The sequence below is a fragment of the Pezoporus wallicus genome, unplaced genomic scaffold (assembly GCF_028554395.1).
Source record: "Pezoporus wallicus isolate ANWC-B61680 ecotype Strahan unplaced genomic scaffold, APGP_CSIRO_Pwel_v1 contig_6732, whole genome shotgun sequence".
NCBI classification, from domain to species: Eukaryota; Metazoa; Chordata; class Aves; order Psittaciformes; family Psittacidae; genus Pezoporus; species Pezoporus wallicus.
In genome coordinates, this window is record NW_026638638.1 from 3,365,009 (window position 1) to 3,389,649 (window position 24,641).

At 34.5% G+C, this 24,641-nt stretch overlaps 1 protein-coding gene and 1 long non-coding RNA gene across 4 annotated transcripts in view; both read left to right on the plus strand.

Moving 5' to 3' along the window:
• The window catches only part of TTN (titin), a 253,429-nt gene that overhangs the window by 85,212 nt on the left and 143,576 nt on the right, over positions 1-24,641 (plus strand). For all 3 annotated transcript variants that reach the window (XM_057411684.1, XM_057411685.1, XM_057411686.1), the window contains 27 exons: positions 288-380; positions 503-785; positions 1,037-1,217; positions 1,566-1,655; positions 1,738-2,005; positions 2,103-2,363; positions 2,934-3,143; positions 3,252-3,329; positions 3,443-3,469; positions 4,144-4,191; positions 5,049-5,105; positions 5,210-5,287; positions 5,563-5,817; positions 6,441-6,533; positions 7,094-7,171; positions 7,856-7,924; positions 8,529-8,612; positions 8,848-8,910; positions 9,169-9,243; positions 9,593-9,676; positions 10,256-10,333; positions 11,055-11,129; positions 11,351-11,431; positions 11,628-11,711; positions 12,019-12,117; positions 13,288-13,365; positions 14,246-14,320. In XM_057411684.1, coding sequence (XP_057267667.1) covers positions 288-380; positions 503-785; positions 1,037-1,217; positions 1,566-1,655; positions 1,738-2,005; positions 2,103-2,363; positions 2,934-3,143; positions 3,252-3,329; positions 3,443-3,469; positions 4,144-4,191; positions 5,049-5,105; positions 5,210-5,287; positions 5,563-5,817; positions 6,441-6,533; positions 7,094-7,171; positions 7,856-7,924; positions 8,529-8,612; positions 8,848-8,910; positions 9,169-9,243; positions 9,593-9,676; positions 10,256-10,333; positions 11,055-11,129; positions 11,351-11,431; positions 11,628-11,711; positions 12,019-12,117; positions 13,288-13,365; positions 14,246-14,320 — 3,045 coding nt within the window. The remainder of the gene's footprint in view (positions 1-287; positions 381-502; positions 786-1,036; positions 1,218-1,565; positions 1,656-1,737; positions 2,006-2,102; positions 2,364-2,933; positions 3,144-3,251; positions 3,330-3,442; positions 3,470-4,143; positions 4,192-5,048; positions 5,106-5,209; positions 5,288-5,562; positions 5,818-6,440; positions 6,534-7,093; positions 7,172-7,855; positions 7,925-8,528; positions 8,613-8,847; positions 8,911-9,168; positions 9,244-9,592; positions 9,677-10,255; positions 10,334-11,054; positions 11,130-11,350; positions 11,432-11,627; positions 11,712-12,018; positions 12,118-13,287; positions 13,366-14,245; positions 14,321-24,641) is intronic.
• Positions 14,747-15,648, plus strand: LOC130600405 (uncharacterized). Its single transcript, XR_008972450.1, has 3 exons — positions 14,747-14,894; positions 15,154-15,216; positions 15,513-15,648. It is a non-coding gene; the product is annotated as an uncharacterized LOC130600405 (long non-coding RNA).

The window sequence follows — 24,641 nt, forward strand, 5'->3', positions numbered from 1 at the left end:
TATTTGCATATCTGCTTATGAATTTTCATCCATGAAGAATATGAATGACCTGACTGAAGTTAATGAACAGCACAATCTGGCCCACAGTATTCAGTTTCATCTGGAAAGTAAAATGCAAGTTAACTAAAACAACAGAAAAACATTTTGCATTTTTATCTCTTGCATAGTATTTTGTTCCACCTTTATAATTAATTCTTTTTTTACCATTCCTTTGGAAGCATCATCATGCATGAACATAAATCATTACACGGAACCATCTGTTTTATTGTTTTACTTTATTTTTCTAGAAAAACCAGCAGCTGCACCAGTAGCTAAGAAAGCAGAACTGGAAGGAAAACTTTATTTTGTGTCAGAGCCTCAGAGTATCAAAGTCATGGAAAGTAAGAATTCTTTTCAGAAAGTACCTTGTCTTCTATTTGCCTGTACCTTTTTTCTTGAGATTATGTCCTGCTCTTATAGAAAGCTGGAAAGACTTAGCTTCCTTATTTGCATCTTTTTGCAGAAACTGTTGCAAAATTTATTGCAAAAGTTGGAGGAGACCCAATTCCAAATGTTAAATGGATGAAGGGAAAATGGAGGCAACTCAACCAGGGAGGTCGCATTACAATCCAGCAGAGAGGAGATGAAGCCAAACTAGAAATAAAGGACACAATAAAAACTGATTCTGGCATGTACAAATGCGTAGCTTTTAACCAACATGGTGAAATTGAGAGGAGCGTAAACCTACAAGTTGAAGAAAGAAAGAAAGAAGTTGTTGAAGGGGATCTCAGGGCAAAACTAAAAAGGTATATGGGAAGATTTTATAGATTAATTTACCATCAACACAGAAGAAACATTTCTGATTAAATATCTCAGTTCAACATATATTTTTTAAGATTCATTAAACATGAATGACTTATAAAAGTAGAAGCACCTGACTAGACAAAGCTAAAGGATTCCACTCCACAGTGCAGCTGTAAGCTGATTCATTTTTTCATTGAACAACCTTATACGAATGAAGTATTGCATATTTATCTTATGTCATTGCTTTGAATAGCACTCCAAAAAGGAAGGAAGGAGAGGAAGAGCAACCTATTGATATCTTGGAACTTCTCAAAAATGTAGATCCCAAAGAATATGAGAAATATGCTCGCATGTATGGAATTACAGATTTCCGTGGCCTCTTGCAAGCCTTTGAGTTACTAAAGCAAACTCAAGCAGAAGAAAGCCATAGACTGGTAAGATACAGTGTGACTTTAGCATTGGCTTTGTTAAGAGAAACATGGTTCATTCGAGCAAACTTCTTGTCTATGATCTGATGTTACTGTGTGTGCAGGAATTTCTGGCTCCTCTTTGGATCTTTTACAGATAGTTCTCAATTTCTTGCACACTCAAACCCAAGAAGAAGTAATGGGTCTTCTGGCTAAGTCTTCCTAACTTGGCTTCAATTTTTAAGATGGGGAGAAAACACTAGTTGCAGTACACTTACAGAAAATTTGACGTAGGAACTAATCTTATGTTGGACAACCATGACAGCTTGACATTTAGTATTCTTTAATCTTTTAGTATATTCTGCCTTTTTACAGGAAATTGAGCTCACAGAAAGAGCTCAAAGAGAAGATCAGGAGTTTGATGAACTTGTAGCTTTTATTCAACAACGACTCTCACAAACAGAGGTAACATATTTTTGGATTAATTTATGAAATATTCAAACTCATAACAGGGAACTTGAAACTAATTTAAACTAATATTTTTCAGCCTATTACTCTGATCAGAGACATTGAAAATCAGACGGTTTTAACAGATGAGGATGCTATCTTTGAATGTGAGATTAAAATTAATTATCCAGAAATTAAACTTTCATGGTACAAGGGAACTCAGAAGCTGGACTCCAATGACAAATATGAAATTAGAATTGAAGGTGATCACCACATACTGAGAATCAGGAACTGCCAACTTGAAGATCAGGGAAATTTCAGAATAGTGTGCGGACCACACATTGCTAGTGCCAGGCTAACTGTGATCGGTAAGTATGCTTTTGAAGTATCTATTTGAATTAATATACACATTAATTCTTCCACTGTCTGATGCCTGCTAAAATGTATGTTTTAACATGCTAATAGAACCTGCAGTTGAGCGGCATCTCCATGACACTACTTTCAAGGAAGGAAACACTTGCACGCTGTCCTGTCAGTTCTCTATCCCAAATGCCAAGTCTCAGTGGTATAGAAATGGGAGACCCATTAAGATAGGAGGGAGATATTCAACACAAGTGTCTGACAAAGTACACAAACTCATCATCAAGGATGTTAGAACAGAAGACCAGGGACAATATACCTGCAAGCTTGACAACCTAGAAACAACTGCAGATCTGGCCATTGAAGGTTTGTAAACAGATATAAATTCTCTTTGTTACGGTGGTGATAAGCAGCTTCTGGGGGTTCAATAATAGAACAAATGAAAATAAAAGGAATTTCTTAAAAATGTATTCCCAAACTTGGAAATGGACTAAATAAGAAAGTTTGCTGTCCTTTCTCTTTGGACATGTGTCATATTTCTGTTAGTATTTTTGACTAAATCATCATAACTAATATCCCCTGACCCTCAAAAAATCTGAGTCATGCTTGCTTTTATTCTCTTGTTCTCTAATAATCTTGTATTTTCCTTGGACCTCCTCTTTTTCTTAATTATGCATTACCTTTCCTCTCCTTAATGACTTCTCTTGTATAATTTATCTGCACAGCAGTCTTCTTATAGTTGTACTCTTACGTCTTCTAATCTTTATTCTTACATAGAAAACTTCAAGAAGATGGAATTCCATTTTCTTACCCTACTTTTTCAAGATCTATCTCTTATTGTAATGTAGGTGTTGTTATGGAAACAATGAGAAGGAATTAGATAAGCTAAATGGCCTGATGATGCATAACAATTTTATTTTTTGTTTCTAAAAACAGCAGAACCAATTCAGTTCACTAAGAGCATACAGAATATTGTAGTGAGTGAACACCAGTCTGCAACCTTTGAGTGCGAAGTGTCTTTTGATGATGCAGTTGTGACATGGTATAAAGGCCCCACTGAACTGAGAGAGAGTCCCAAGTACAGCTTCAGAAGTGAAGGTCGCTGTCATTATATGACCATTCACAATGTTAATGCAGAAGATGAAGGTAAAAATGCATGGAATATTTGTGCTGATGCTTTACTTTTATCTGATTTTGTTGTCTGCTTTTTTAATGATAAAGGCATATAAATATAAACATTCTTGGCTGTTGCAGGTGTATACTCTGTAATTGCTCGTCTTGAACCACGAGGAGAAGCAAGAAGCACTGCAGAGCTCTATCTGGTAACCAAAGGTCAGTGAATTTGCTGAACAAATTTATGATCATAACCATCTGCAAATTTGTGAGTTTGAGCATGATTCTGGATATACAAATAGTACTAAAAGAAATTTAATATTTTTTTGCAGAAATCAAACTGGAGTTGAAGCCACCAGGTAAAGATGATGAGCAAGACTGGCACAAGATCAAGACTTCACTCTGTCATAGATTTAGTGCTTTGCTCTGCTCTATTTTTTATTTTTGACTCATTTTTTCCTTGTTATAGTAAGTCAAACCTAGGCTCTGAAAAGACATACCTCATCACCATATAAGAAGCTATTTATTCTAATAAACAGTGGCAGTGAATACCTTGGTAACTCCAAAATCATTGATATTACTGTTTTTTAAAATCTGTGTAGAATTTTGTACGTTCTTCAAAACACAAAAGTTCATTTTTGTTTCAACGACTGAGGAATAGAACAATTAAGAGGTACAAATGACTAGATTTGATATCCTCTGCACAATTGAAATAAATAACCAAGGATGCAGAATGGGTAGCAATCATCTCTTTATGATATACAATGATCTTTTCTGACTGTTTTTAAGACCCAATACACCAAATTATGCAAGAATTATTTAGAAATAAAATGAAACAGTGTAGAGTCTAGCCAGATTGAAAGATTAATGCAATTAGTTATCTATTGATCGGCTAGCTTAATCTTGAGGAGTAGGCTGCAATCTTTTAATGCTAGGAAAACTACGATTAAAGCACCATGAACTACTATTCTTGGGGACAGCATATTAAAATCTATTTTTTATATTAATTCAATTAAACATTTTGATTTCCTAGATGTTCCTGATGCCAAGGTTGCAGTTCCACCTCAAAAAGCAGTTGAAGGTAGGTTAACATACATGTGCCACAATGCTGTTTTATATATGCACTAAAGCAGCAAGCCAGTGGGAACCTCAGAGAAAAATCTTAGACAATGGTAAGATCTAGTTAATTGTTTTCATACAAACATAATAAGAGTAAGGCTTGGCTTGGTTAGGCTCGTTTTGCTGTGTAGAAAACTATACACAAATAATGGTCAGAATGAAGCCTTCTCTCTGAAAAAGATTGTGTCTTTTCCTTCTTGTTTTCCTATCAGTTTGTTCACTCCATCTTCCTCTTATTTCCACTTTCCTTTTCTGATCTTTATTTTCACCTTTTCTTCTTTTTCTGCCAAAGAGATAAGTTTTACACAAGCTGCCTGAAATGCTACTCTTTGGAGAAAAAAAAAAGAAGAAAATATTTTAAAGTATTACAATAGGTTGTATTTTTATTGCGACTGATCTCTCCCCAGGCTCTGGTATTTGCCTATAGACTTCAAACATGATGTGTATTTCTGTTACATTCAAGTTTACTATGAACCTTAGAAGTTCAATCTCCTGTGTTTCATTTCCAGGATAACTTGGTATATGCTTTCAGTAGCAGCAGGAGGGAAAAGATTTATATTTAGATTAATTATTATCAAGAAAAATATGAGACTAATGGCACTAAAGAAAATAAAGCTGAGAAGGGTCAGAATTCAAGTAAAGGTAGACTGGGGATTTCCATTCAAAATATATTCTTCCACTTACAGTAAACATTCAGAATGAGCAACATGCTGTGAGAAAATCATTGCATAGATTTTCCAAATGCACTAGGATTTTTCTTCATTTACAGGAAAGCATCGTACTCATATTTTATTCTATATGTTCTGTTTTTCCTATAAGCTGCCCCTATTCCTATTCTTCTACCTCTTGTTCCACAACCAGAGGAGAAAAAGCCAGGTAAGAATACATAAATTGTTTGGGCAGCGTTTGTATGTTTAATTATGACTGTCGGTTGGATTCTTTTAATTTTAATTCTAAAAAAACACCCTTTTTTTTTTAAGCAGAAAAAAAGGTTCCGTTAAAGAAAGTCTCCAAAAAGGTGGTTAAAAAAGTTCCTGAAGAAGTCCCACCACCAAAAGGTAACTTCCTTTTTTTTATCATTTAAAAATCATAACATTACCTTGGGAAAACAAGATAATTTGTTTTAAATTATCTTGAATCAATCCAATCAGTTTGATTTTTGTCCTTATGTTAAAAACATGCATATTTGAAATCCAAGCTGATTAGGACTGCTTAAAAAAGAGTCACTTCTTTAAACTGTGAAAGTGAAATCATTTCATTAACTGCTAATACCCAATATGCCTTGCAAATTCCAGGTTATGAGATGAATAATCTATTTTCTCATTTTTTGAAGTTCCTGAGGTGCTGCCAGAGAAGCCCAAAGAGATAAAAATAACATCCATGGCAAGGAGAGAAGAGATTCATGAAGAAAAGAAGGAAATATATGAAGAACCCAAAGAACCTTATGAAGAATGGGAAGAAGATTATGGAGAAGACCACGAATATTATGTCAAGGAAGAAGGCTATGACGAAGGCGAAGAGGAATGGGAAGAAGCTTATGAAAAAAGAGAAGTGATTTATGAAGAAAAACGAGTAATTCATGAAGAAGGTATTTTAATTATACTATTTATTTCTTCTCTTTTCTCATACTTGTTATTAAGGCCCAAAAATTTTGAGCCAGACAGCTTTTTTTTTTTTTTGACTACTTTTTTTTTTTTTAACAATATTTGGACCTTAATAATTCTTCAAGTTTTAACTGGCACTTCATAATCAGACAAGGACTTTAGTATGGCATGTCATAAATGCAGATAGCTTGTTAGCAATGGACTTTTTAAAACCTAATATAAGTTAGTAGTTTGTAAGGATATGTGACATTTTTACTTGGTTTGGATATTTCTTTTCATTTTCATGTATTCTAGATAAAATTTATTTAGATGAAATGTTTCACACATTAATTTCTTGATGTCAGTAGCTGTATTTTACAATTCCTTGCATACTTTAACTATCTTGAGTGGTAGTAACATGTATGCCTCTATGAACATGTGTGCCAAGAATTTGGCTCTAATGAGAAACCATCAAACTTGGGAATGAGCAGAAAATTCTACTGCAACAATTGGAACTCCAAAACTCTCTTAAACTTACATAAACTTACAATGGCACAACTAATAATTTTTGTGTGTATCAAGCCTTGAGACAATGCATTTTTCAGCATCAATGTTATTTTTCTTAAAGTTGTTGAAGTTCCTAAGAAGCCTGTGGCTGAGAGAAAACCACCACCAATTACAGCTGAAAAGAAGGAAAAGAAAGAAGTAACAGTTCATAAAGGTATGACTTTCCTGCAAAACTAACAGGAACATGCATATTAAGATCTCTCATGCATCTTTTTTCAAGCTGACCTGTGTTGATTATTCCCATTTCCTTGAAAAGGAGAAAAGTCTCTTTATGTTGGAAGGTGACATGAGCAATGCTTATGGCAACATTTCCTCTTCTTCTGCCTTCATGTTTTTGAGCAGAAAGAGAATAGTGGCACTGGTGGTTGAAACAAACCAAGAACTGCTGGCAAAATCAAGCTGAACTTTCATTATCTTTCCTACCCACATTATATTTGCCTTGGGCTTGGGTGATGCTTTTGAGCCAGTGAATGCTGCACTTCTGAGAAGTGTATATTCAGATCACTGTATATCTCTCAGGGGAGGGTGGGCCTGATCACTTGTTTCACAAGTGCCTTTACCAACAAAGTTCACTACCAGTGAATGATGTGCTGAACAACGAACGGGATGCACAAAGTTTATAACATCCTAAAAGAGAAAATAGCATTATACCCGGTTTGTGTCCAGAAAATGATTTGCAATATTATTTAAATAATAAATCTATTTGAATCACAGTTGTCAAGAAACCTGTTGATGAAAAAGTGGAGATAACTACTCAGAGGGCTGCAGAAGAAAAAGTCAAACGGGCTGAGGGTAACTACTGTTTAACTACCTTATTGTCATTTTACATGAAAGTAGTGGCTATTGTTACTTAGCTGATCTTCATATGCCTTGTCTTCATATGGTCATGGGTCTTATAAATTCTTCAGTCCTTGAAATGTAATAAAAGCTTTTGCTGAATTGCATAAAAGCAAAATGAAAAGCTTTTTAGGGAAAAATGTTAAATGCAGATGCTAACCACAGATGGTTTAAGAAAGGAAGTGGGTGCAAAATTGCACTGGGTATAATGGCATGTTTGACTTTAAGTTGAAGAGTTAAAATCCCCATCTTTCTCAGATTTCTACCTTGACTTGTCTACCAGGATATCTTGAAATAAAGATGCCTTTATTCCCTTTATTTCAGTTATGAAATAAAGATGCATCCTTATTCCCCTGGTGACCACCTCCTCTTGTTTAGCTGTTCCTGTTCTGCAGCAGGAGTCTGTTGGCTACAATTCAGTATATGTCAGGTTATAACCTGTGTACTAAATGCCCTGAGTTACCCAGCCTCTTTAGAAGGTAGCAATAAAAAATTGCTACTTTCTGTCTAATGCTTTGCATGGCTTCAAGGAGCCTAACTTAGCTACTGAGTTAGATTGTCATTTGTTGTACTGTCAACATCATTGCTAGAATTATATCTTTGCTAAATATATGACTAACAAAATTTTAATGCCAACAGTTACCAAGAAAGTTCTACCACCAAAGCCTACACCAATGATCGTTGAAGAAAAAGTTATGAAAAAGGAAGGTACAGATCAGCATCTTTCAATTGCAGCACCCTGAGTGTTCTTGTGCTTCTTGTGAATATGTGGGCCTGTGTGTATGTATCTGGATCTATTGTACAAGTCATGTTGTGACTACTCTCAGTGTTTAAATAGTATGTGTACCATGCTTTTGTCTTTCATAAAGTCTGTTTTTAATATGTTTGTGGCCAGCCTTTTGATTCTTGTTTAAACAACACAGAGGACATTGCAGTGTGATTCAGCTTTTTCTTCATCTCTTCTGTCTGCTGGCCTATGCTTACATAATAAGCATAACTTTTGCCTAGTGCCCCCAAGTTTCCTTGAAGAACTGCCGTTGCAAGTCTTCTTACACACCATTTCCAAAAACCTGTGCATGCATTTATTTTATATCTTTAGGTTAATGATGTCTGTGTCTTAGTCTTTAACAGATACTAAATATAATACTTGTATGCTTGTTTTGTTTCAGTATTTTAGAATATAAATACTGTCTAAATATGTCTAAGACTTAAATGTGCAATACAGATACAGATTTGATAAGAACTCACATGCTGATTACCACTAATGTGGATCTAGAATACAAAATACTAAAACAAAATCCTATTTTTAAAGTACCTACAGTAGAAACATGGACTGTTTCAGAAGAAAAGATGTCAGTTTCTGTCCACAAACAAGAAGAGTATTCATATGTCACAGGTATGTACAAACTCAAAAATCTGTGCACGCAAATCAGATCAATCTTCCAATCCTGACAGATTTCTTTTAATCTTTTGTTACATATGGCAAATTACATATTTAGACACTTCTGTATTTGTTTCCAATATGTATTGCTTCTCTTTGTTCATTGTGTTACGTAGCCTCAGTTTTATTTAGATTAAGAAATGTTAACATTTCAACTATTTTAATACTGTTTAAATGCTTTTCTTTGAAGAGCCAGCAGAGCGTGAGAAAACAGTTGAAGAAAGATTCTTTGAAGCTGTTTACCCAATTGAAGGTAGATTGATTAAGTGACTAATTAATATCTGAGATTTTTTAAAATAATTCAAATCTGTAGTTAACCAAAAATCATTGTGAGATTTGCACATGCTGTTGGGGTTTTAGATCTTTTTTTCTTTTCTTTATATTAGCTTATGTGTTTTAGTGACTTTTGTGTACTAGACAAACATAATATCTTCTTAAAAGTTTTCAGATTCACTACCAACATTGATACTTCCTATCTCCAAATTTAATTTCTTTAAAATTCCTATTGTAGCACATAAGGAAGTTGAAGAGCAAGAGGAGGAGGAAGAAGTAATTTCTACAGAACAGGATATCTCACACGTTGAAGGTGAATAAAATCTTTGTATCATCATGTGCTCCATTTTTCTGAACTTCCAGGTTAACTGCCTGTACAGCTCTTTATCAAACAATAGCATATAAGTACTGAGATCTTTCCATCTCTTTGGCTCTGCTTTCAAATGTTGAAACCCTACTGCTTTTCTAAGTGTCATTCTTCTTCATCATCGCTTTAAATAATTCTTTGTCTAGCTTTCTTGAGATGAGCATGTTGTATTTCTTTGATGAAAAAAGTGTATTTTTTTATAGTGTTTGCTTATCCAGTGTGTTGAAAGTATCCTACTGTGATCTTCCAAATGTTTTTGCTGTTTCCTAAGTGTTCACCACCTATCTCTTTAAAGTGCCTGAGATACCTAAGAGGCATGTTCCAGAAGAAAGAAAGCCTGTTCCTGTTCCTAAAAAAGAAGCAGCTCCACCAGCTAAAGGTATTTCTATTGCACTAGTAAACTGAAGAAAAAACAAACAAAAAAAAAACCCAAACCACAAACACAACAAACCCATCCCCCTGTCTTTCATTATATTATTTTTCATGTTTCCTTGCATATATTTGTGAATTTAATCTCTATGTGGCTTTGGTTTTGCATTATCTCCATATGCATTATTTGATTTTGCATTATTTCCATTATCTCCATACTTTCACTTTTTCATTTATGCTTATAGCTTGCATTTGTCTCAGCTTGGGCCCTTCTTTTGTCCTAACAACCTTGCACTCATTGTTTGTATTTATGTTGAGTGGCTTTTGCGGAAAATGGTATGGTGTTTTTATTTCAACAGAGTGCCATGAAAGGTGATAGTGCAGTAATGTTGACATCAGAATTTTGTACTGTATCATAGTGTCTTTTCCATACAGTCCACTGTATGTCCAAAAGTTTGTACATAGTATTGTGTTGCAGTGGTCAGCTCTTGTCCAGACACTATGTTCTATAAAGCAATCTTGGATTGCTGAAATCTGTATAAGGTGTCCAAAGACTAAAGCTCTCTCACTTTGACAATGTTTTCCAAAGTGCCTGAAGTCCCTAAGAAACCTGTTCCAGAAAAGAAAGTTGCTGGTGCTAAAAAAGAAGTGGCTCCCCCAGCAAAAGGTACAGCATCTTTTCAATGTGTGCTTTAACCAGTCCTGTATTATTGTACTGTTTTCCTTAACTACTATTCACTTCTCCTATAAGCTTATGCTAAATATAGTCTTTGTGCGGTATTTCGTATGTCTGTTCTCATCTAAGACAAACTCAAAAACCTTAGAAAGATACTTAAACAAGTTTTAATACCTTTAAAGTTCCTGAGGTGCCTAAAAGACCTGTACCTGAAGAAAAAGTACACATTCCAGTTCCCAAAGAAAAACCTCCAAGTGCCAAAGGTATACTTAGTGATGGAGTGTACATGTTCCTGTTGAATATCTTTTAATTTTTTTTTGTCCTGTACTGTCTGTATTATAAATTGTTTTTTTTTTAAATGTATAAGTCTCTGTGTATATATAACAGTTTTTAAGGCCAGTTAACATACGTGAACAGTTCTTTCTTCAGTTAAGAAATCTTTGATAGGCTTCCAGAGACTGGTTTGATTTGTTCATTTTGTTTAGGTTTTTTGTTTGATTGGTTTGGGGTTTTGTTTTGGTTTGTTGGTTTTGTTGGGTTTTTTTTTGTCAAATATATGTTGCTCTTGTCTTACTCCTTTCTATGTTAAATGTATGAATGTGTTATGTAGTATATCTTGATATTCTTGTAAATGGATTAATAAAATTCTGTAATACTTAAATAAATCTTTGAAATATAGAATTCAGTTATCCTGTATTTTATCTGTTTTAAGTGCCAGAGATGCCCAAGAGAGCTGCCCCAGAGACAAAAATTGTTCCAAAAAGAGAGGAAGCTCCACCACCTAAAGGTACACTTAAATAACTAACATTCTTTTCTTGTTATGTTAAACATCTTGTTTATGTCAAGTTTTGGCTTTGATTGGTAACTACAGATTGTTTTAGTTGTACTTCAGTTGCACTAGCTATGTATATTTTGTGTCATTTTTTGTGGATAACTGTGCTATGGATGCAGTCTTAAAACACTTGTAATTTTAGTTACTTAATGTTGTTATAATTCATATTAATTAAGCAACAGAAGTACCTAAGAAACCAGCTCCAGAAGAAAAAATTCCACGTGTTCCTAAAATAGAAGAAGCTCCACCTGCAAAAGGTAAAATGTTGTTCAATGTAATGTCATTTGTTGTAGTCTTTAGAACATTGCACTTGTCTCTCAGCTTGCTCAGCTGTTGTATTTTGCAAGCAAAATATGTCCATGTGTAATCTTTTTGAAAGATATATTTCTTTTACATGATTCTTTTGCCAGTTTTGCACCTTATAGATCCTAAAACTAAATACTTTTTTTTAAGTGCCTGCAGTTCCTAAGAAACCTATGCCTAAAGAAAAAGTATCTCCTGCTGTTCCTAAAAAAGTTGAACCTCCTCCAGCTAAAGGTATGCTTTCCATTAGAGGAAAAAAATATGCTATTTCTTAGCTTCTATGTTCTGTATTGTTACCCGTCATTGATTTGTACTTCTGTGAATTCTGCTGTTCTGATTTAGTGACAATGAATCATTACAGTATGTGGTATGTGTTGTGCAATTCGTACAAAACCAGTATTTCTAAATATTCAATATCTGTTATGTGTTATGAGCTCAAAATCCTTAAGCAATTCTTTGGAAACTTAGATTTAGCATTTGGCAACATTGCTTTCACAATGGAATTAAAGAAGAATACATTTAATATTATTATCTTTCAAAGTGCCTGAAGTGCAGAAGAAAGCCACTTTTGAAGAAAGAGTTCTTATTACAGAAGAAAGAATATCTGTTGCCATTCCAGAGGAAATCCCACTACCTGAAGGTACATTATAAACAGACAGTAATAAGAAACTTGTGCTTTGTCTACAAGTTTATTTTTTTAAGATCAGATCAAAATACACAGAAGTTTCATGTTAGTTTTCTTGTATGAGTTTTGTGTTGAACATTTTACAGATTTGCAAGTAGTTAAGAGCTTCCTGAGTGTCTTTTACCATATCAGTCTTGAATGCCACGATCCCACCACATTGACACAAATGGAAACTCTACTACTGAATACAGTGATCTTGGGATCAGGTTCTCGTGAAGTCGTAGCAAGAAATATGGACGTATAATGTTGAGTTCAGACTCTGCCATTTAGGATTGTAACCACCCATTTGTCTTGCTCCCTACAAAGTTCTCTGTAGCCCTGCAGATAACAATACTATTTCTCTTTCCAATGTTAGCTTCTCACCAGCTCTTTTAGCTTGCATTCCCATACTCAGGGAAGGTTGAGGTCAATTGTTTTAAGTTAGTATAATTCCAAAATATGTCTGCTTCAGCATAGCTGAAATCAACATTTTGGCCATTTTTATATCCCATTAATAACTAGCCAGGCAAGACAATTTACATACTCTATTAAAAAAGCATAAATGAGTTTTTAAAAGCAGATATGGAAGATACCAAAAATATGAACATGCAAATATATATTCAGATGGATATGTGCACTGTTAATTTCTGTTTGTCCCCTGCAAATCAATGTTTTACCCCAGAACAAGTTGATGTTTTCCTGATACAGTCACCATTGTTGAGATGAAGATGCCAGGCTTTCCTTTCAAATATTGACATACCCTTCTTATCTTGTTCCTCTTCTTACTTTCACATAGCCAGATCAAGGAGCATCCTTTAATTCTTTGACTGTTGTTCCCCCCTTTCCTCAGCTGTTGCGATGAGGAAGTTTGGGGAGCTGAGGTATTCTGGTGGACTGACAATTGACCAGTGAAGGATATTTGAGAGATACAACTGCACACAATAGGGGCATCAGGAAAACACATCATTTAGAGCAAATCCTACATATGTGTGTGTGTGTAGCACTTTCTGTATTGTATGCAAATCTGTCATTGTCATTTAGAACTTGTAAGAATTGATCTTAATCTTCTCCATTCATTGATCCATCAATTGATCCATCCATCCATCCATCCACCAAAAATACTAAAACTAGTAATTTTCTTTAAAGAACCAACAGTTGAAGAATGGTCTGAAGAAGAAATGGAGGAAGTATCTATTTCCATTCACAGGGAAGAAGTTTCTGAAGGTACGACCACAGTTCAAGAATGCTAGGCAAAAGAAAAAAAAAAAAATTTTTGTTTTGTACCAAATATCCTGGGGATTAATGTCTACTCTATTCATTAACAAAAAATTACAACTATATAAATATGTTTCATATCTTATAAATTTTAATGTTAAGAATGCCTACTACTTTCTATTTTGCTTTTGAAAAGTCTAGTAATTAATCCTGCATTGATACAGTGAAAATAATGAGGTATCTCTTGGATGTTGAGAATTATCAGCCCTTTTTTTTTTTTTGGTGTTTTCTTTGTTTTAGTTTAGTTTTTTTTGTTGTTTGTTTTTTTTACAAAAATTCTCTGTTAGAAGTTCCTCTTCCACCAGGTTGCTTGGATGAAGTTAAAGTCATGGTGTACCTTGGTTCCTGAGACCATTTAATCATAAAATTACGATATTGTTTTCACTTGGGAGTTTATTGGTGGTATCATAATGCTATGAAGGACAGTAACATACATCGATTGACTGAATTTCCATTGAGTCAAATGACACCATGGAAAGTATTTTCAAGATGTGGCTTTAGTCAAGGAATTTTCTTGATATTTGGGAGAGAGGTTTTTTCTGAAAGTGGACAGATTACAACACTGGTGAACTAGTGGACAGAAGAATGGAAAGTGCTGATCCAGTATTTAAAATACTGAGCTTTTTCAAATGCTACAGAACTACAAGTTAGCAGCTCAACCTCAGTTCCATTTAAGTTGCATGGAGTTTTTCCTTTGCCTTCAGAGGGAGCAGGATGGTTTGAATGTAGATTTTGTAACAGCAGAGTTGTCAGTTTTGTTGCTTTAAAGGGCCATAAAGAGAGTAATAGATCTTAAACTCAAGTATTTTTTAACTTTACTCTTTTTAAGTGACTGAAGAAGAGTCTTACTACATAGAGGAGAGGGTAACTGCTCCTAAACGAGAGGAAGCCCCGCCCACTAAAGGTATAAATTCTTTTCATTAAAAAATATTGGTTGTTTCATCATTCTGAGCGTTATGTTGCCACTACATGTTTGTCTCCATTTGTGGTTTTTGTATTAAGGAAATGTGTGCTTGTTCTAGTTTTACTACTCTTTGTAAATCCATGTACTGTAATATTTTAAAGCGCCTGAGAAGCACAGGAGAGTTGTCCCTGAACCGAAAGTTCCAGCTGCCCCCAAGGAAGCTCCAGGAGTTAAAGGTACAAATCAGTTCCTCATCTGGGTGATGTATCTTCAAGGAAAATATGTTTGATTTACTGTCTTGTTTCTACATGTTGAAATGGGTGGTGTGCGCTTACAGAGATGAATGGTTGTCTCAAATTCCATCTTGTACTGTGACAGGTATTGTTTGTGTTAACTCAGTAAAGCACACTGTGATATAGTAAGCAATGAAAAATATTGCATCTTAATATACTTTCTTATCTTCCTTCTTATCTTACTCATTTTTCTAAAGTTCCTGAAGTTTGTAAGAAAGTAGCTCCTAAAGAGAAAGTGCCTGTCCCTGTGCCTAAAAAAATGGAGGCTCCACCACCAAGAGGTATACCAGTGTTTTTTTCCTGTTGCAAAAAGCACCTTTTTTTCATGAGTGACATCTTTAACGTATATGCATGTTGATAAAAACATATTTTTCATACCAAATTTCTTCAGCATTATACATGTACTTATGTCCATTTGTTTACAATGTGGTCTCTGGTCTGTGTCATCTTGATGAGATTTATATGTTACTTCATCTTTTATCTTATCTGTCTGTCTGTGAAATCAATCAAGTATTCTAAAGTTGCACAATCTTTTTTAAGAACCTGCAGAAGAACAGGTGCCCACTTTTGAGATAGAAGTTGAAGAACCTCCATCAACAAAAGGTAAACAAACTGAGAATATTATTATCATGGAAAACTTTTTGTTTGGCCTTGCAGCATTTCTGTCTAGTCATTTTACTTAAATAAATTTGTGTTTGTTAGTATCTGTAACTTATGTCTGGAACTCCCCTTTCTTTTGACTGTTTGCTCATCTTTGCACTAAGACTGTAAAGTACAGTCTTCTTCAGTGTCTGTTGTTGTTGAAGTTTATGTAGCATTTTCTTTTTAAAAAGATCAGATTAAGTATAATAATACTTCAAATATTGCAATTAAATACCCTTACACTTATTATTTTCAAGTGACTGAAGTACACAGGAAAATTATCACAGAAGGAAAAGTTGCAGTTGCTAAAAAAGAGGAGGCTCCACCAAAAAGAGGTATATCTTTTTTTCAGAGCTACGCAATAGCAGTCTTGTTTCAAGAATACTGATTTATATTTATAATATCTAATTGTTTAACACAAGCTGTATTGTTCAGTGTTTGCTGTCTTTTTTTTTATTTGACTTGAAGAAATGTCAAGTCCCTGCATTTGTGTTTTGTAATCTGATTATGTTAATAAACTGTGATTGATTCAAAATCATTTTAAATACTTTTTTTTTTTTTTTTTAACAAAATGTCAGCAGTGCCCAAGAAGCCTGTGCCAGAAGAGAAAGTACCTGTTCCAATTTCACAGAAAATGGCAGGTCCACCAGCAAAAGGTACACAAGTTTGTTTGAAAGCACAGAAGGCTTCCAAATATCAGATGTGCATACACGCAATGTTTCTGGTTAATCAAATCCCAGTCTTTCCTGACTTGGTTATAAATGGAAAGGACCTTTGTCTTCTCCCCTGCAAAAAATGCAGAAGGTGACAGAGAACAGCCACACGCATTCATTCCTTGAATTTTCTAGCACTATTTAACTTCATTGATTACTTTGGCTGCTTAAGTGCTTTGGAAAGCTGAGTTAACACATTTACTCAGTGAAGAAGTTAAATAAATATTAATGCATTAGATTAAAAAAAATATTAATGCTTTATAACATTGTCAATATTCAGTGAAGGGTTTCAAACTTAGAAGTATTTCCTTAGGTTCTATGATTTTCTTGTGTTTCAGAAGTGATTTTGTTATGTATCCTGTATATGTGGTGTCCTGTGGTTTAATTATGTTTCTAAAGAGCCAGGAGGCAAATTATTTGCAACCTACTTTCATCTTAATCATTCCATCTTAATTCCTGATGTATGAATATGTTGTTTGGTTTTGGTGTGGTTTTGTCTATATATGTATTCTTCTAATATTATATGTATTATTTTAGTAGATATTATTTTAACGTTAAATTATATTTGTGTTGTTACTAAAATTGCAAAGTGTTTCAAAGTGTCTAATTTATATTCAGAATTTATTCCTAGACCCCCGCTCCCCCAAAAAGGTATCTTCAAAATACATAATGCATATCTACCTACTATGCATTAAAGCTTCCTCTGTGATTTTCTGTTATGTGTCTTTACATCTGTACAGATGGTGTTACTGTTGTGTTCATTATAAGTGTACTATTTCCCCATAATTGTTTGTCTATAATTCTTTTGTATGAACTTCAGAGAGTGTTATTTTTTTTTTTAAACTTTATAATTCTTACAATTTCCATCTTTAAAGCGCCAGAAGAACGAAAGAAACTTGCCAGAGAAGAAAGAGTTTCCATTGCTGTTCCAAAAAGAAAAGTGCCTCTACCACCAGAAGGTACTCCTGCCCATGGATTATCCTATGAATAGACTGTCCTCATGCAATACCACCAAAGCTTCAAGCCTGTTGGTCTGGCACCTTTCTTGAAGTTCTAATGGTAGATTCATAGAACCATTTAAGTTAGAAAATACCCTTAAGATCACCAAGTCCAACAGTTAACCTGACACTGGCAAGTCCACCAGTATGTCCCACCATAGTCTCAAGGGAACATTATCAGAGTCTGAGAAACACTAGATGCATATTTTTTCCAATGACTCTGGCTTCGGGAGGTGTCAGAAAATAATAACTAGTTTTCTAAGAACCCCTAAATGGGATATTTGTTATTATACATTATAATCATCCAGAGAAAAATATTAATGCTAGATTCTGTCTTTGAAGTACTAACAGAAGAAGAACACTGGGCTATGTCAGAGGAAGTATCCGTTTCTATTCACACGGAAAAGGAGATCTCATACACAGGTATGAATGGACTAAAAAGATTCTATGTCCAAATTTACGTAATGCTATCTACTTAAAAAAAAAAATAAAACAAACAACAACAGCAACAAAAAAAAACGCTAAGACACACACAAAAAATACTAAACAAAAGAAAACAAAACACAATTTCATGTCCTGTGCAGATCACCAGTTTATCCTGAAAGTTGTTCGTATAATACCACAGCACACTATTGCACTCTCACAAGAAGCTTAAATCTTTCCTCCTGGTTTACTGTTGCCGTAGTGGAAGCCCAACCATTTCACTAGGTCCTACTTTGCAAATCTTGTCACCTGTCTGACCTCTGAGGGTAAACAGGGAAGCCTTTCGCTCTCCTGAAAAGAAGCCCTTTCCTTTCGTGTTGCATGACATCAATTCTTTACCTAAATCTGAAAGTCAAAGAAAAAACCTTTACCTCTGCTGTTGCTTGACTGTCTGTGACACTTAGCACAATACCATATATTGGACCTGCCAGCCCAAGGGCTTTGAGCAAAGTCCATGGCTTTTAAAGAAAATTCATTGCTCTATCACTTTTGGAGGGAATTTATTCAGTTGTGGAAAATGACCCACAAGATGCCTCATACTTACTACTTTCAGACCAGCTGCTGTTGACAAAAAACATTATCCTATTCATATAATGAAAGATTAATACAATCATATCAGTGTGAAGATAAATAATCTGTTTGTCTGTTGGAGAATTATGTGGAACAGGCAGATCATGAGTACTAAGAGAATGATGGAAGAGGATCTTTTGCTGGCTTTCCTTAAGGGAGTTAACATGCCGGTTGGTCTGGAAAAGTTCAAAGCAGAAAGACATTAAATGCAACAGTTCTCCCATGGGATTCCAAATAGAAGTGCTGTAGCTAGGACAAAAGAAAACAAAGGAACCTGATCGGAAGATGGCAAAGGCATGCATGCACAATGCAGTTTTTGTAATCAATTCAACCAAAGATACCAGATCCAGTCAGGTATAGTTTAAGATTTCAAATGCAGGTGTACTTGACAATTACAATTAAATATCAAGCACGGCTCTGCCGGAAAATATTTGAAGAGCTGGTCAGTCTTCACATTACCCCCCAAAATAACACCCACTTCGCAAACATCAAGACTTGTGGTAGCCACTCATCTATACTCATGTAACTTATCATGAAGAAAGGTTGTTGAAATTCTCTAATGTGTCACTGACAGAATGGATTATCTCTCTTGAGAAGATCAAAATAATTTTCTGTGCAGTTTCCAGTTATACTGGGCAAAATTTTCCCAAGACGCCTCCTCAGAAGACAAGACCCATGCACTGCTATTCTGAAAAAGATAATGAGCTGCTTAAACATAGTGTCTATTCTTTCCTGAATAAAAACTGAACATATTCACACCTTAATCTTTTGGAAATTTTTCTGCTCTTATATGGCATGGTTCCTTGCTATGCCTGAGCAAACAAGCTACTTTGTAAAGCAATGAACAGAAGAGGAAAAACACCTTACTCAGCAAGCAATTCTTTTGCCTTTAGTTAGACCAGAGCTTTTACCTATTGTTAGCCACCCCCAGAGTTTTCTGTATGTGCTCTCTCATCTTTGTCTCCAGTTTACTGTACAGATCTTTTTTTAGCAGTGATTCAGGACTCTTGAGCTATTACTGAGGTAGTGCAAAGTGTCACTGCTGTGGAGAGGGGCTGTCACAGAGAACAGTGGGATTTAATGATTTTGTAATTTGATTGATGAATTTGGATTTTGAGTTCTGCCCTTCAGCAAGTTTAACTTCACTGTTGGCAGCACTGGATGAAGCAGGAATCATATCAGCTCTTTATACTGGGATCTTGAAATGTTTGTTGTTACTTAATTGAAAAGCAGTGTAATGGCTTCCGTAATTATATGTCCAGTGTCAATAAGTGCACTTGTCTTTCACATATAAGCCATATATTTGTAGGACATGTTTCTTTGTTTCTTGACAAGAATATTTTTGCTTTTAAGCAACACTTTTAACAATACTTAAATGTAAATATACTGTATCTTTTAAGTGCCTGATGTACCAGAGAGGGCTATCATAGAAGAAAGAACTTATCCTCCTAAAAAACTGGCAAGACTACCAGCCAAAGGTATACTGGATAGAGAATTGAAGTATGTTATAAATGTGGGGTTTTTTGTGTCTTGTATGTTCCATGTACAGTGAATACTGATTTGTTTTCTCTGGAATGTTCTTCCTGTGTTTTAATTCTTATTTGGCAATGCCTTGTGATCCTTATTATTAGTAAGATTTATGTGCTATATTTTAAGATTCTCTAACTTAATATCTTTTTAAGTGCCTGAAGTACACAAGACAGTTGTCCGAAAAGAAGAAGTGTATGTTGAAGTTCCTCAGTATGAAGAGGAAGGAGAGATTCCAAAATATGAAGAGGAAGAAGTAACCAGATATGAGAAGGAAGTAATCCATTACAAGGAGGAAGTCCATCATTATAAAGAAGTTAGTCATTATGAGGAGGAAGTTCCTCAATATGAAGATGAAGAAGTCACACATTATGAAGAAGAAGCTGCTTATTATGAAGAAGAAGTTCCTGATTATGAGGAGGAAGAGCCAGAAATTCCCCAGTATGAAGAGGAGGCTCAGCTACCAGCTAGAGGTATACTTTAATTTTAGGATTTTTGTGAGAAAAAGTAGTATCTTTTAATTCTGTTAGTATATCAAAGTTTTGGTTCAATATGTTCCTGTATGCTTTACAATGTGCCTTTTTTTCAAGATGTTTAATGATTAGTATATAGTATAGAAAACGTGTAATGGCTGTATGTCTATTCTTTACTACTACCTCTATAAATTTAAATGTTCCATGTCATACGTGTTCGTTCCTCTTTCATATGAAGTCTGTATAACCACGAAAATTTAACAGAGCTTTATTTCATCCTCTTCTGGGGTCCAATTTTGCTGCCAGACTGCGTTTGAAATACTTAAAAATGGATATAAGAATTCTGCAATCACAGACACAAAAAAATGTTTATCTAGAAAACAGGTAGGGTAATTGAAAATATGTGATTTGCAAACACAAACCACATTGATTTCCTCTTCAAAAACCCTATAGTTGCTGGTTATTTTTTTCTTGAAGGGAATAATATATTTTCAGGGAAAGCAAAAATAAGTCTTATTAAATTGCCATATTTAAATAATCCTAGGTTTAGGTGTTTTCATTAGGATGAATTTTTTATGGTTCTGGTGTAAATTTTTAACATTGTTAGTACAGGATGAACATACTATTCACTACTTAGAGAGGACAACTTTATCACCAAGATAAAATCTTTCTACATTGTAATATAAAGATTTCAGATTTCCCCAAATCACATAATCATCTAAGAGTATGTAAAGTTGTATATTTTCCAGTCCTGATTCCAATCATTCCATAGTCTGTCTTCCCCAAAAAGACGTTCAGATTTTTTTGACTAATTAAGGTATGCTAAAGTTATATTTATCATTGTTTGCAGTAGAATTTTGTCATTTCTATTAGCATATTCTTCTTAATAAAGGCCAGCCTGTGCACTGCAAAAGCCAGGTTAATCCTGAACAAGAAGATTAAGGTTAGTTCAGAGCAAGTGAGATTACTCTCCTGTCATCATAAAGCTTGTATGAAAGTTTCTGGGTTTTGGAGGACAAAAAGGTTGAAGGTACATTTTAGCTGAAAATTTGCATCACTGCAGTTAAAGGAAAAATCTGTTGATTGCAGCAGAAGCAGGATTTTCATCTTTTACATTCAAGTAAGCCACTCTTAAACATTGCCATTAGCCAGCAAAATGTGGTGGAAACTGATGGGTACTTATAATGTGTCCATAGTTCTGTGTTTGAAGTAAACCAGCTGAAAATTTTTATATGCTTGCTTTTTACATATAGAAAGCACTTGGAAATGTCTAAGGAAGAAAATGTAATCAGCAGTTTCAACACATATACAAAATTGGCTTATCCAACATGATCAGGAAACCTATTTCATGGTTGATAAAAGTTAGTATCATAGCTCTAGGAGAAAATAAGTAGAAGCAGTAAATCCACTAAATACCTAATACAGCAATTAAGTAATTGTTTATTACAATGTTTGTAATAAACATCCAAAAATTGGAGGAAAAATAAAATTGTTTTTTTGCAAGTTTCCCCACCATGGCGCTTCTTCATCTTCTTTAATAGCTTGTTCTAAAAAGACAAACTACGTCTTAACTCAATCTTTTGATCAGCAAATAAGCCCTTGAAGTTAAAAACATTTTTATTCATGGCCTCAATGACTAAACAAGGAGAATGGACATAATAGCAGTTAATAGAACCTGTTTCTGATTTTATTTTGTCTTCATGATCAAACCATGTTAAATCATTGCTGTATGTTCTGGGTGTGTATTTGTGATGCTTGCTTGCACTTTATGTTCCTGTTGGTTTAGAAGTAAATACCTAAAACATTAATGGTATCTTTCAAGTGCCTGAGGTTCCCAAAAAGCCTGTTCCAGAGGAAAAAATACCTATTCTGAAGAAAAAAGAAGTTCCTCCAGCAAAAGGTATAAATCATTTACTTATCTTAGCAGACATTTACTTATCTTAGCAGACATCCTCTGAATATGTAATTCACAGTATTTTTCAGATGTCTTACTTAAATAATTTCTTTTTTTCTTTTCTTTTCGGAGAGGGCTCTGCATATTAAATATTTATCCTGACTTTGTTGTTTAATTTTTGTTTTAAATAACTTGTGGTTTATTTTTTTAACAAAAATAATGTTTTTGAAGTGCCTGAGGTGCCAAAGAAACCTGTACCTGAAAAGAAAGTCCAAGTGCCAAAGAAGGAAGCTCCTCCAGTCAAAGGTATATGAACTTGTAATTAGCTGTGATCAGAAAGTTCTTCCAGACTTCATTTATTTTCTCACTTGTGTTAAGCACTAGGATACTAGAAGGATTGTTGCTCTTAAGAATTGTGGTTCTTTGTATTTGTGTTTAATTGTTTGGTGTCACTTCTGTATATGTGACAGTGTTTTAGATTCTTATGTCAATCTCAATTTATAATATCTTGCTAAGTTCCAGAAGTGCCTAAGAAACCTGTGCCAGAAGAAAAGAAGGTTCCTGTTCCTGTACCAAAAAAGAAGGAAGTTCCACCAGCCAAAGGTATCTCAGCTTTTGACTGAACGTGTTTAAAAAAAAAAAAAATTAAAAATCGGTCTTTGTTCATCTTTCCTTTTCAATATAATATAGAGTGAATAGTTTTCCGTTCTTGACAGTTCTTTATCACTCCTCTTTATTGATTCCTATAATTGTTCTTTACATTACGGCTCAAAAATGAAATTCTTAAACTACAACAATATTTTTAAAGTGCCTGAAGTACCAAAGAAACCTGTGCCAGAAGAGAAGATACTTGTCCCAGTGCCTAAAGTAGTGGAGGAACCTCCACCAGCTAAAGGTACACCAGTTTATGGTTCAACTGCATAATTATAGTTTTGCTTCTTCAGCTTTAGAAGACTGCAAGTAACAATACCACTCGTTGTCCTAGTGTGTTTGACCCACTCACAGATATATCTATGATTAGGATGCTGTATTGTGATTGTGGCCATTTCTGTTAGTCATGGGTGCTATGCTTACTGTACACTTTGAAAATTTCTATGTCTTGTATCATCTCTGTCTTTTGGATCATTTACATTTAAATTATTTTAAATTTCCGATTCAAACCAGATGCCTCAAAAGATAAATTAAACAGTCAGACTTCCCCCTTAACCTTAGAATGCCAATTTGTAGTTCTGTAGTCTGTATATTTGTAAGTTTACATCTGTGCATAAATCTGTGGATAAAAATCAATGTTATCTTTTATACGTACTTGAAGTTTACCATATTTGTGTAGTTGTCTTAATATCAGTTATTCAGTTATCATGTTTTATGTAACATTGAAAATTAATTTCTTCAACAAAAATGTCTTTAAAGTGCCTGAAGTGCCCAAGAAAGTTCAAGAAAAGAAAGTACCCATCCTTGTACATAAAAAGCCAGAACCTGCAACAGCCAAAGGTATCTTTTCTTATATCTGAACATATGGATGATGCTTCTTATTGTTTCTGTTTGTTTGTTGTTAGAATTCAAAGTATCGTAGCAGTTTGTGGAAAATGTACTTGCACATTTTACTTCACACCCTTTAGCTTGTGTGTATGTTGCCTCTCAGTTTCTGGTGTTGTGCCTAAGTTTTCTACAATTAAATACTATCTTGAAGTGCCAGAAATAGCAAGACCTCCTCCTGAAGAGGTACCTATTTTTGTCCCTGAAGAGGAGGAAGAGGAAGCTGTTCCAGAGATACCAGCAAAAGGTACACCATTCCTTCTTGAAAATGATCATAGAGCTTTGTTCAGTTCATTAAAAGATCTTCATCTCTGTCGATTATTTTAAGATGGATGTAAATCTTAATTATCTTTCTGAGTGGAGTTTTCCTCTTATTGGTCTTTGTGACTTTGTTCCATGTTTTTAGTAGTTTTCATGTTTTAAAAGTAATTGAAAAATCTGTTATCAAAACAATATCTTTAAAGTGCCAGAGGTGCCCAAGAGAGCTGCCCCAGAAGAAAAAGTACCTGTTGCAGTTCCTAAAGCAAAGAAAATTCCACCAGCTAAAGGTATATCAGAGTGCTGTGTATGCAGATTATTCCTCTCCCTTACATGTTGGCATTTCAGCTGAACCTCATTATAAAAATTAATTTACACTCAGATAAGTCAGATCTTTGGTTCTAGCACCCTGCTGCTCCCCTGTAGTGAGCAGTGCTAGGTCTCAGGCAGGGTTTTGTTGTCTATTTTGTTATTGACTTCAGTGGGCTGAGAATCAGGCCTGGTTTTCCATTTTAAGTGACTGCTGTGAATGAACTAACTTATTGTCATATCATAATCTAGAACAAATATTTAAATTAATTTACACTTTAGTTAAACAAAATACCTGGAATAATAATTTATGGGCCTTTACCTGCAAATTTATCCATTCAGGGGGATCATTCTGAATATGCACCTTGAGACTAGGCTAAAATAACACACCTTTTAGCTAAACTTATATAAAAATAAAATAAAATCACAACTGACCATATGAATAGCCAGAAAATATGCCCTGGATTTGAAATTCAGAGTGGAGGTAGACCATTGCAGAGCCTACCGTTTGGTGCTGAGCAAATTTTACCTCAGCAGCAAGTTTTTTAGAAAAGAACTGTGAAGTACACACTGGGAGGTTTTTAGGTAAAAATTTAGATGCTAATAATCCTCTACACCCTCTTTT